General features: G+C 42.6%; 1 protein-coding gene across 5 annotated transcripts in view; it reads left to right on the plus strand.

Moving 5' to 3' along the window:
* The window catches only part of BACH2 (BTB domain and CNC homolog 2), a 184,052-nt gene that overhangs the window by 131,983 nt on the left and 39,206 nt on the right, over positions 1-12,863 (plus strand). For all 5 annotated transcript variants that reach the window (XM_069011142.1, XM_069011144.1, XM_069011143.1 and 2 more), the window contains one exon: positions 6,321-6,575. In XM_069011142.1, the coding sequence (XP_068867243.1) occupies positions 6,333-6,575 (243 nt within the window). In that variant the 5' untranslated portion in view covers positions 6,321-6,332. The remainder of the gene's footprint in view (positions 1-6,320; positions 6,576-12,863) is intronic.

Below are 12,863 nucleotides of genomic sequence, written 5' to 3' on the forward strand. Positions count from 1 at the left end.
CTCTCAAAAATGGTGAATTAATCATTAGGCCTTTCAATAGTTTCTTTTTAAAGGAAAGCAGTGACAATATAATCATATCCTTTGTTGTTATAGCTATAATTGAGAGAATGTAATAACCAATTACAATCATGGTCATTTTAGGAGCTCTGAAGTGTCAGTTATTGATAACTTTCTTTAAAAACAAAGTGTTGATTACACAGAACAAGTCTTTTCATAGAAAAAATATTAGGAGATAGGGAAGGAAGCCTGGAAAATTATTTTCCTCCCACTTGCCACTTAAAAACAGTGCATGTTTATCCCTAAAAACTGTCAAGTCTGATGTGCTTCTGCTGCCATTTTTCAGAAGGACAAGTTGCTCTCAACTTTTTTTCATTATTTTAGCATCATTCTCCCCATTTTTTTTCTGAGTACCTTTTGCTAAATTGTTAGGAGGAAAAAACAATAGAAAATGTCAGAACAAAAGAGCATTTTTTCACCTTCTCTGCCTGAATCCTGTTGAACAGAAATACTGTGAGATGTTTAAGTGCAAATCTGTGATGCAGACTCCAGCTACTGCTGACCAAAGAGTCTTAGATGTGTTCAGGCCACTTCAAACTATTCCTAAGAATATTTCTTTTACTGTTAGTGGAGCTGATTGAGAGAATGTGAACTGGAACTAAAAATAGTCCCAGTTGAGTATTGATCCTCTCTTAACGCAACAAGGAGAAAGTCGGGAGTCACCTTGAGTAGTAGGATATAAAATGTGATCTCCAGCTTCCAAGCCAAACCTATGGTTCATTTTACACCAGGTCAGGTACTACAATTCCTAAATGAGGAATTACAATGTAACATTACAGGAATAATGAGGAGATACTGATAAACCCCTTTAGGCCTTCTCAGTGAAGTTGTTGGGAGTCCTCTGCGCACTGTTGTAGATGTGATGTCCTATTAACATCTCCTAGGGTACAAGGAGGGGGATGAGATGGTGCCATTGGGTCCCTCTTTTCCCCCATCCTTGCTGGTGGTTTGCCATGGATGGACTACAAAGATGCTTCTGCTGCAGTTTATGTACCTTTTATGAGTTGAATTTAGCATTGTATGGCTTCTCATGTCCTAAACCAGCTGCTCCGCTGGAACCAGTGGGAGTGGGAGTCCCTGGTGTCAGTGACAGATGTTTTCTACTGCTTCCCTGCAGCAACTTGGTCCCACACAACTTCAGTTTCCGTTCAAGAAAGGGGAGCATCAGCCAGCATGTCCATTGCTGTCTCCCGCAGCTGGGGACACCAGGGGTGAGGAGGTCTAGGAAACAATCGATTTGGAGTTTCATCTGCATTGACATCCATCAAATAATTTGTTTCTGAGGCACTGGTTAGTAGGTCAGGAATGATAATACAAGCACATTTGTTGTTGGACAATGGAATATTGTCTGTGGAATATTGGACAGTGGAATATACATGCTGCAGCGTGTAAATATTCATCCCATGTAAACTTGTACTCTCAGTAATGTGACTCTGGATATTTTTATTAGAAGTAACTCATCCTTTGACATATGCAGTGAGTTCTTTGCCCAGTAACATGCAGCAGTGGTCAGTTGTACATACAGTTTATTGCACTGACTGTGAAATCTCTCAAGGAAAACTAAACAATCATCCTGCTATGAGGACAGGGAAGAATTTTGGTTCATTTCAATGGTCAGGAATCACAGCCTGTCCAGGCATCCTGTTCCTCAGTTTTTCCTTATGTTCAGTCTAAACCTCTGTTGTTTCAAATTGTTCCCAGTGTCTGGCTCAACTTTATCAATGACGTTTCAGGAGGAGTGGGCAGGCTGCTGTGAGGACCCTGCCTGTACACACAGGCAGTCTGCCATGCAAGAACTAAGTGTGCCCAGCCTTGCTGTAGCTCCAGAGATCAGAGGAGCTCGGGCATGTTGAACAGTGTGACCACAGCCAGATGTAAGCCAGTTTCTGGAGAAATTTCACTGCTAACCTGCTGAAAATTGCACCTGCATTCCTCCTCTGTAGAATACAGTTTATCCTAAGTGATTTCCAGTCTGATGCAACTTCTCAGCTTATGACAACTGAGTTTCTCTAACAGCCATTTTTAAAGGTTTTTTCAAAGGATTTCTGAAAGTCAACACTAATTACACTTACCAGTGTTCCTCGCTGCTAATTTGACACACTTCAGGAATTCTAATAGAGCCCATCAGAGACATGACTTCCCCTTGAAGAAGCCATGCTGCTTTGTCACGATGATAATTTGCCTGGTTAAGTGCTCTGTAGCTCTGCCATGATAGAGATTTACCTTTTCACATAATTAGCCCAGTTCTGATGCAGGACTTTCTGGTCTGCCTTGATAAGATTTTCTCTCCCCTCACGTTTCCCTTTAAAAACAGACACCACATTGCCTGTGCTCCAGTCTTGTGAGGCAGGAGCTGTTTTTCTGTGATAGGTAATGTATTTTTGGTAGCAGCTCAGTCAATGTGTTCATGAGTTCCTGGAGAGTTTTGGATGAGCGCCAGCCAGTGCAGACAGCGTGCACTGATTCGGATGTTCCATGAGCAACGCTTTTGATCTCCTGAGGTTTTGCATGCTTCCTTCATGCTGCCCGTGCAGAAGGGTTTGGTGGGATCTTCTACCCATCATCATGGAAGGAACGTGTAAGCAACCTTTCAGTTCACTTCACTGCAGTTGCTGGCCTTTACCAGCAACTTTTCTGCCTAGGTTTCAATGGTGCTTTTCTTGCCCACAGTAGCTCATGCCAGTTTCTGGAAACTTTTGTTTCATAGAGGCTTTTTCTGGCAGCATGGTGACCTATATGCAAACAAATGCACAGCATGTTCTTTTGAGCCAGAGAAAGGCTTGCTAAGACATTCTCTTTTCAGTCTGAAGAAATACCAAGTGTGTAGCAATGATTTCCATGAATAAGGTTCTGCAAACTCAGCATAATACTGAATTCAGCAAAAAATGATGCAGTTTGAATTAACACTGTGTAAAAGGCTTGCAGCCCAGCTTGCCTCAGAGTTCAGAGATAATACCAGATCCCTGGGTCTTTTTCTTCCAAGGAGAGGGGAAAAAAAAGAGTTGAATTCTGTTAATTTTTGTGCTACTACATGCCAAAGTCCTACAGTGACCCTTTCTCTTTGCCCTCTAAACCCTTTCCCTGTGAAAATGAACAATATGCTTCCCAGTGAAGGGTTTCACCATCTTGCGCCTTTCCTGCAGGATAAAGCCCTCTTGGAGAGGAAACACCTCATGTCTGGAGGTCATTTGGTCGATGGCAGATCGTGGAAAAGGAAAGACTGTAAATCACTTGTGTTGAAACATTAAAAGCTGATAAATAGGTGGTCCTGAGCTGCAGCCCAGCCCCAGTTTCCCTGTGCGCAATGCAGGGCTTGGGGTGCTTCCTAAAGGGGTCAGGGGCATGGTCCGGGGGAAGTCTGTGGAAGGCTGAGATTGCAGCTGCCAGACAGGGCATCCACATGGATCCTCAGGGGCTGTGGGAAGGGGAACAGCATGGATCCACCTTCAGGAAGCCCCTGGAGTCACAACAGTAGCCTTGGGAAAGTACGATGTTATAGGCAGCTGGGTGGAGGTCCTTCCCGAGAGCGCAGGTGGGGATCTGCTGGAGAGGATGGTGCAGTTTATAGCCCCAGCACCCCAGGACTGCGCCGCTCAGGTTTCCTAGCAGAGAAGGCATGCTTGCTCACCAGCGGGGAAATACATCATGGTATTTTCAGCACTTCACAGCCCATGCAGCAAATTTTTTTAAAAAATACACTTGATGAGAGCTGTAGTTAAAAAGTGAGAAATTACTAATTAGTAACCAAGTAATTCAGGGTTTGATTCACACAAATTGCACTATTACTGTAAGAGAGGATTGCAATTTCAGGCTAGCTGGGGTTTGGTGGGATTTTTCTAAGGCACTGAAAATATAATTGATGTTCTATTCATTATCTGCTGGGTTTCAGGTTTCTTGTCCTTTTTTTCGTCATCTGAGATATTACAGGCAGAAGACATGCCTGGAAAATAAAGGGAAAAAAAGCTTACTGCTTTCCCCTTTGCATTGTCATTTGCAACTCTCAGGTTTTCCCACTAGATTGTTCTTGTAAACTCTTTCATTTCATAGCACGCAAGAGTGACCACTTAGAACATCATTATAGCGCTATCATTAGCATCGGGGTTTAGTTATACAGAAAGCTGTGAGTGAGATGAGCTAAGTGTCATTTTCTTTTCTACCTTGGTGGAGTGCTAATAACATGATCGCTGTCAATTCTCCTCATTAGTCTCAATTTATACAGAGAAAAAAAAATTTTTTTTTCTAGTCAAGAAATCCAGCTGGTATAACCCACCCCCCAAAATGTCTCCCTCCCCTGCCTGTATGCAGATCAATTAGCAGCTATGTAGCTTCTGTCTAGATGTTAAGTTGTTGAAGGGCTAATCTGTGCTGGTTGGTTGTGGGGGTTTTTCTGTTCATGTAAGCATTTCAGCTGAGTGCTCAAAAGTGTAGCATGAGTCAGCATAAAGATTGAAAATACCAGTAAAAGAGAATCTGTAAGCATTCCATTAAGACTTCCAGTAATAGTACAGTTTTGCACTGTTGGCAAAAATACCTGTTTTGTACAGAGTCATTGTAGCCACTGGCTTAAAAATACTTGTATAAAGGTGGGAAGATGAAGTTACCATTGAGAAGTCTAGTAAATGTAAGTAACAAGTGTGTCCTCTTAAGTCCATTCTTGTCTAGATGATTAGTGTCTTTCAAGTGGCACTGTAGGAAAATGGTAACCTAGTTTGAACTCACAGCAAGAGAAATAGTTTGAAGTCATGTTGGGTCTAGCGATGTGCCTGTATATTGCACTAGCAAAGGAGAATGCTGCAATGATCCACATTGGAAAGTAGCAGAAGAGGAATTTTGCTTTTACTTGATACAGTAGTCAGATATTTGCAATGCAGCAGTACTATACCAAAATACCATCATCTTACCCTTAGCCCTTGATGCCTCTGAATTTTACCTCTCAGAAGGCAGTTGTTGTTCTCAAGAAGGAGAAATAATTCCTTGAAAATACTGCAGGTTTGTGCATTTGCAGAACTTTCCCTTCAACAACAGATAGAGTAATACATACAAATAATCCTTTTCCCCATGTAAGCCTGAAAACAAGAGGGTTTAGTTTGGGATACATGGTATGTTCAGTCACAGCACAGGCTTTTACACCTTTCTACTCAGAGAAGTTGAAATGGGAAAATAATGCAAGGGGATTCAGTCTAACGCTAGGGAAGAAGTTTTGGGTAAATTAATTACTTCAATGTGTTCAGGTGCAAAGGGGGTTCATGCAGTGTGGGGTATTGGGGGAAGGTGTTTCCTTCCACCATCACCACCACAAATCCAGTCTCCGTGTTCAGAGGCTTTCCCAGTTCTACATGTGTCAGAAATTGCAGAACATCAGGCAGAGAATTTCCCTGACTCAGACAGTAGTAATGGGTGTGTAATGGGTGTCTTACATCATTCCAACCTCTGCTCTGCTGTCAGAAGGAGGGGGAGACCTGAAGGCAGAAATACCCCCAGCACCCATGTGCTGCCTGGAGCCAGACATCCATACAGGTCAAGGGATTTTCTTGGGTCTGTGGGTGTGGAATTCAGAAACATCTACTCTTCTGTAAATGACGTTAAGCTACTGATGAAGGCATGTTGCTTTAGTAGCTATACATGGAAACAGATTTCTTCTGGAGCTGCTAAATATCTCCCCCTCTTAAGGCTTAAAATTCTGATTGAGAAATTAAGTTTCTGTAGTTAGTCTTGGCTTGTCTTCATCAGGTGCAGTTCCACCTTGCCTTTTACTTGAGCCAAGGTCTTCAGAGAGTAGACTGGGGGGGTTGAGGGGTTTTTCCCTTTGATCTGAAAATATCAGAAGCAAGCGCAAAGCCCTTTTTTTTCACCATTAGAAAACCCAACAGTAACTCTAGCTTCTTTTTTTTCTAAAATCTTCTAAAATTTCCAATGTCCCCATGTTATTGCCCTTACTAAATTGGAAATTGGAGACACATAGTAGGTGGTTGAAGAAAAGCACTTTGCAGCCCGTCCAAACCCTATTTTGGTTTTGAGGGGGGAAGTTGGTGGGGCAAGTAGGTAATCCAAGCATGACAGAGTGAAATCTGGTGGCGTCAAACCAGTATCAATCGCGATATCTTTCCCTAGGAATTTTCTTGGATTTAAGCATTAATGGGCTGCTTGGCCATGGTCTTGAGTTATCCCGATATTGGGCTGAATCTCACCATACCGCATTCACGCAGGAACCGTGCTGCTCCTCACCGCCTTGTTTGTGCTTTCTTCTCCCTTGTCCCCTGCAGGGTGTGAACGGCATGTCTGTGGATGAGAAGACTGACTCCCCCATGTATGTGTATGAGTCAACGGTGCACTGTACCAATATTCTCCTCTGCTTAAATGACCAGCGGAAGCAGGACATTCTCTGTGACGTGACGCTGATTGTGGAGGGGAAGGAGTTCCGCGCCCACCGGGCTGTGCTGGCTGCCTGCAGCGAGTACTTCTTGCAGGCCTTGGTAGGGCAGACGGAAAATGACCTGGTGGTCAGCCTGCCGGAAGAGGTACAGTATGTCGCCGTTCCCCCGCCATAACAACGCGCCCCTTCTTCCTGCGTGGTGGCCAAAGGGTGCATGGCACAGGTGTCAGTGGCTGCCCCAGCATGGCTCAGGATGTGCTTTTTGTGTTTGGGTGGGTTGCGAATCACTGAAGGATGGATGTGTTCACACCATGCCAGCCTTATTATGGAGGCAAAGCTTTAAGATGCTTCAGCTCGCTTTTGTCACTGCTGCTGAAGGAATTGTACCCAAACGTTTAATTACCATAGCCTCATTCAGGGCAGTATTAGGACCCTGATATTCCTCTGCTCTTCTAGACAGGAAATTTGAAAGGAGTGATGTGACAGCTACATGGCAGGTTATTGTTGAAAAATCATTTGAGCTGTCATGTTATTGGGAGTTTCATTGCTGTCCACCCCTCTCTGGCAGCTCATATCTTTATTCCACTTCTTTACGCTCTCCTGCACCTTATTCAGACTGGCTTCCTCACACCTCCCCTCATAAAGAGTTTGGGATTTAACTGTGTTTTCCACTGAGAAACCATGAACACAGTCTGTCAGAAAGCAGAGGTTTTGTCATGCAGTGTGACTCCCACAGCAGGAAGCCAAGGGACGTAGAAAACACATACCTCACTGGAAAGTTTATTTTATCACAGAATCTCACTGGCTGGCTTCCACCCCCACTGTAATTTCCTCACAGCCATGCAGCCATGACAGCACAGCTACCATAGGGCATGCTGGTGGCTTTGTTGCCCACAGAGGGGAGGTGCATGCCTGATGGCCAGGGCTGCCATCACCTGCTGCCTCGGCACTGCCTGCCTGGTGTCTCTGGCTGGGAAAGGTGTCATGAGAAGAGCAGCAATGTACCCAGGGCACAGCACAGCAGTTGCTCAGTGGGAAGGTACTCTGGCATTCAGAAGGTTTTTCACCATCATTTGCTAAATGCCCTTGAAGAGGCATGGTGGGTTTTTAAATGATGACAGGTCCCAAAGTGTCACACATCATTTTTCCCCCTCTGGTTTAGTTCTCCAGAGACTTCAGCAGCATTGTGATGTTGTCACAGCACAAGTTGGAGAGCATTAGAAGTAGGTCACTGGCTGTGACTTCATGAGTCCTGACACTGGATATTACTCATGAAGACACTTCAACCCAGACATTTTGCATAGGAGTTTAGAGATAGCACAGAGGACGCACTAGGATGCGCACTTTGATTCTGCAGTGTCCACTAATAATTTCCAGTGGAAGAATCGAGTCTCAGTCAGTGTCACATTGCTTTCTTGCCACAAAGCAAGGGTAGGAGCAGAGAGGTGACAAAACATGCCCAAGGGTACACAGGTATGAAATAGCAGGAGACTATCAGTGCTTTTCTACAAAGCCTTAGTGAAACCCCTGTATTTAATTCAGGTCCTGTTATGTAAAGAAAAATAATAGAAATTTAAATAAGCATGTAGAAGAGTGACTGAGATGTTCAGAAGAATGAGCCTGGCCTAAAGGAGGAGAAGAAAGGACCATGGCAGGTTCATACTGCTGGTATGACAACTGAGTGTGCTGCAGCTCTAGTTAGGCAGAGGAGCTGAAACAGCTGAATGGAGGATTTTCTCTTTAATGTTAAAAGGCAGTGTTGACTCAAGCACTGATTGGTTTCAACTGGCTTTCAGTAAAAGTAGATTGAAAATTAGAAGATTTCTAATTCCAGCAGCAGTGAGGTGTTGAGCTGCTGGCCAGTGGAGGGGTCATGATGTGTCTGCACTTGGTCACCCAGTCCTGTATTAATATGACACTAAAGGTTTAAAATACAAAGGTTTGTCTTTCTATGTGTTTTATATGAGATACTGTCTAAGAAAAAATCCTCCAGTTCAACCATAAATTATTTCTATTTAAGCAAATCCCCTTTGAATAAATGAAGTATTGGAGTTTTACATTTTAGAATGCATCTCAATGAAAGATCAAAACATTTTAGTAACTTAGGGTTACACTGGCTGCTCTTATGGCTCCAGTGAAGCTCATGGAGTTGCAGAAGTAGTGAATCTAGTTCTTATGGTTTTTCCGAGAACTTTGAAATTGTTATGCCTCACCTAAGACCACCACTGCTACCTTGCCATGTGCTTCTATTAGTTGCAGAGTACAAGGGCTTTAACTTTCTCATCCTGGAAAAGAACTCTCTTAGCCTACAAAAAAAGATAATGACAGTTACCAATGCTTACTTGTACAGATATTTTCCACATACAAATTAATTGCTGCTAAATGCATTGCATCTTCGTTTTCTTGGTGGCTACTTTACTTGAATAGCTGTGTGTGAGGTGGTCAGCTAAATAATTTCCTCACAAAGCTAGTCACTTGGGATAAGGAAAGCTTATCCCACCAGTTACTTAGTGGTTAAAATGCTCATCTCTGCTTCTAGTGTGACTTAGCTTCACAGCGCTGGGCGCTTCAGTAGGTGCCTGTGCAGAGATACGGGAAGTGCCTCCAAGAGTGTCAGAGCTCCCTGCAAGAGGAACTGAAACACTCCTGGTTTTTAAGAGCTGAAAAGCAGAGGAAACACCATCTTAGTTATACTGCATTTAAAGAAGTTAGCAGGGTCATCTTTGGTTCATAAGCTAAGGATGCTTCCCAAGGCTACTGTTTTCAGTCTGTGGCCTGCAGACCTCTGGCAGCAGTGAGTTATTTCTTAAGGTATCTGTGAAAACTGACTTACTCTGTCATGTAGGGGGTTATTCTTCCAGTGGAAAAATTTCAAACAAAAGTTGAAAGTGAATATCCTGAGTGAATACTTTTTTTGTGCTTAGAGACAATTTATGTTGGTGTGTAATATTATAGAAAAACAGATACTAAAAATAATTTTTAAATATAGTCTTCACTGTTCAAAACTTTTCTGAAGGTGACAATCGCTCATAAATTCACAGAGCTGTTTTTAAGTCAACCACAAAAACACTGTATTTTAAATTCTGGCATAGTTTGAAAACTGTTGAAGTACATTGCAGAGAAAGGGCACTGTTGTTACTATTATTTCTCAAAGGTTTCATGTTGGATCTGGATAAAGCTTTATATATAAAGCTTTTACATTCATGTTATGTTGGTGTGAGGAAGCTTAACATCAAAGAAAATAACTTATTTCTGATTATTCAAAGCAGTAAATCTGCCTCTGAAGTCTAAACTGCAGACTTTTTTTTTACTTCATAGTATGTTGGGGTCATTTTGTTAATCTGGCATCCAGACATTGTTAACTGTTGTCTAGCTAAACAGGGAACAGATGTTTTTTACATTATTTCTTGTTTATATCCAGTTACAAGTGAGAGCAGTCTTTACAATACACCAGTCATTTCAGTAGGGAGACATTGTGTGCACACAGAATTGGGACTAGTTGGATTTAGAGGGTTTTAAACCACTGCAAAACCTTGTGTTAGACATTTCAGGTTAGTTCAAGCATGTCTTAATGTGCCTCAGTTCAAACCTTTCCTTAATCAACTTAAACAAAGTCAGGATGGAGCTAATTCTGCACTGATTGAAGAGTTTCCATAAACCCTTCTGTGCTGGTCTTGGTAATTTGATTTCATACCACACCTTTTTTTAAAGCAACATATTTCAGTGCGTAGACAAGCTGCACAGAGCAGCTGCATAATAGCAAGGGCTCAGATGTGGCCTTGTGAACTATCTGATGTGAACTCAGAGTGGTGTGTGAACTATCAACCCTCAGAGCCAGTTAAAGGAATTGAGTGTTTCAGCTGCCTACAGCTCATAAAAGAGGGCCCCATTAGCTTTTTTCTTCATTTGCATTTTGCCAGACAACTAGAACCTTGCCTGCTTTTCACCCAGGGTATTTTTCAGCAATTATGCAGTTTTCCTCTAGCGGGTGCTGGTAAACACAATCCAGAATTAGTACTTTCAAAGAACTGAGTTTGAAGCTGTAAAGTTTGTTATTCACTCCATACCCCTAACTGTTGTTTTGTTTTATTTAATCACAAAAACTGGTCTTCCTTCCTCTAACAAGGCACTTAATTAAGTTTTTAATTTATGATAAGAAGTTAAATGGCACTTATGAGGTTTTTTAATGGTTTCCACTTCCCATCCAGACTACAAAAAAAGGTGTGATGGAGAGAGACACGGCTGTCAGCCAGGGGTTTTGTAGGTCATGCCAATATTAGCTGGCAGCAGGCCGTTATCCAATTAACATTGCTTCATCGCTGCAAGTAATAGCTCTCGAGTAGATGATTGAGTCATTCATGCTGTAGTGGTACTCAACTTTACTTGAGAAGGAGCCAGTGCTTCATCGAATGGGCTTTTTATTTGCTATTATTACCTGCCTAACTCTGCTAATGGAAGTGCACAGCAAGTCTGCATGGGCAAGCCGAAAACTGGGCACTGAACAGGGGAACATCTTCTGTGCAAACACCTAATTCACTCACTCTTTTGAAAGCTGGGGGTGCAGTTACATGGTGAAAAGACAGAAATAGAAACAGCAACAAGTAAAACTCCTCAGTGGCATTAGATTCCTACAGGTTGGAAATAGAGATTCTCAACCTTGCTTGCATTTTTTTGATTTGGGGGCTTACAATTGAAAAGAACTTTCACCATCCATGAGAGCACCAAATGCCTTCCTCTCAGATGAAGCGAATCAAAAGTCTTCTGAAACAGCAGACCAAGCTTTCTTTAGCACTGGTCTGATACCAGCCTTTCTGTTTCAAGTTTTAGAAACTTGCTTCTCCAGTAGGTTGGTTCATTTTACCTGTAGCGCTCAGATTTCATGAATCTGTTTCAGAGTGATGACCTTTTTTTAGTGCAATGAACAATCTGCTGGAAGTGTTTTCTTCCAAAAGGATTAAACTGAGCTATCTGTGGTGTCCAAGCCTTCCAAGGAGCAAAAGGAAGCAGCATCTCTTTTAAGATGAGGTTGTGGGATTTATCCACACAGCTCTTTCCTTTGCTGTTAAGAGAATGATGTTCAAAGTAGATGTAAGCACACACCAAAGGCTTAATTTCTCCACGTTCTCTCTATTTTGATGCCTGGGGTGGCCACCTAAAAACAGAGGCTAGACAAGAATAAGGGAACAAAGGTAGGTATTTATTTGAAGGGCCTTCAGAGGTACACCCTGGGCAGTCAAAAAGGCTACACCCAAGATGGACCCCACGTCACGAGTGCCTCACACTTTTGTAAGTTTGGTTCATTTGCATATCAGGATCAATTCTCCAATTAAAACTTCAGTTAATTATGCAATTTCCCCAAGTTTACCCCCTTCTTAAGATGCTAGCTTACACATTTTGGGTCTAGGACAATCTGGGTGTCCTTGGAGAGCAAGCTTGGAGAGGCTTTGTTATGTCTAACCAGCATGAGAGAGGAGAAGTTAACAGGCTACAAGAAACTTCAGAGTTACACACTAAGCAGTACAGGATTTGAAAAATATAAAAGTTAAAATCTAAGGCATCACCTTTACTGCTGCAAAACCTCCCTTTTCCCCACAGGGTCTAGTCCTGTGAATTTTGTCATCTGCTTCTTTGGTTGGCATGGGTTAACTCCCTCACACGGTTGGTTAAGCTTTGCAGGGAGAAAGGCAGGACAGGACCTCAGATTTGGGATTCAAGGCTGGCAAAAGCTGAGTATGTTGGAAGCGAAGGCATGCAGCAGCACCCTGGGTGGGACTGAGCCAGGCATCTAACATTAGCATGGCTCGTAGCTGACAGGGAGGAGAAATACTGGCAGCTGCTAACCATCCATGCCAACCTGCCAGCCTGAGGGAAAAATGCTGGGAATTAGCCAACAAGAGATGATTGTGATGAGGAGAAAATCAAAGGCAGGATGCAGGAGGTCAACTATTATATACTCTGCTGGATAAAGGCACTTACTATTCCTTTTTATCTCCCTAAAAATAAACAGTGTTCTCTTACTTTGTCTTTTTTCCTTTCTTTGTATTCTCTGTGTATATAAATATAATATCTTTGAAGAGTATAGGGACTGAGTTGGGAGTGCTCTGCACAGGAGCATAGAGTGAAAGAGGTGATAAATGTGGAAAAGAGGAGCAAGAGGGCAAGAAGTTTCTTTCTCAGCTGGAGGGATATTTAACACAGTAGGGAACAACAAAAGACCCTTTTTCATTGGCATCCTGGAGATATATTAGGAGTAGCTAAGGCTAGCTCTTAGAGAATGGAAAGCAGTAATGTGGTTTTCTCTTTATATGACTGTATTGGCCATTGATGTTCCTCACAGATTGCAGCACTGGCCAGAATTATTTCTGCTTTGGCTCAGGAGGTGGCAAGAACCTGAAAGCCATTATTCCCTTCATCTGCAGAGCTTTTTGTAGTG

The sequence above is a fragment of the Aphelocoma coerulescens genome, chromosome 3 (assembly GCF_041296385.1).
Source record: "Aphelocoma coerulescens isolate FSJ_1873_10779 chromosome 3, UR_Acoe_1.0, whole genome shotgun sequence".
Taxonomy (NCBI): domain Eukaryota; kingdom Metazoa; phylum Chordata; class Aves; order Passeriformes; family Corvidae; genus Aphelocoma; species Aphelocoma coerulescens.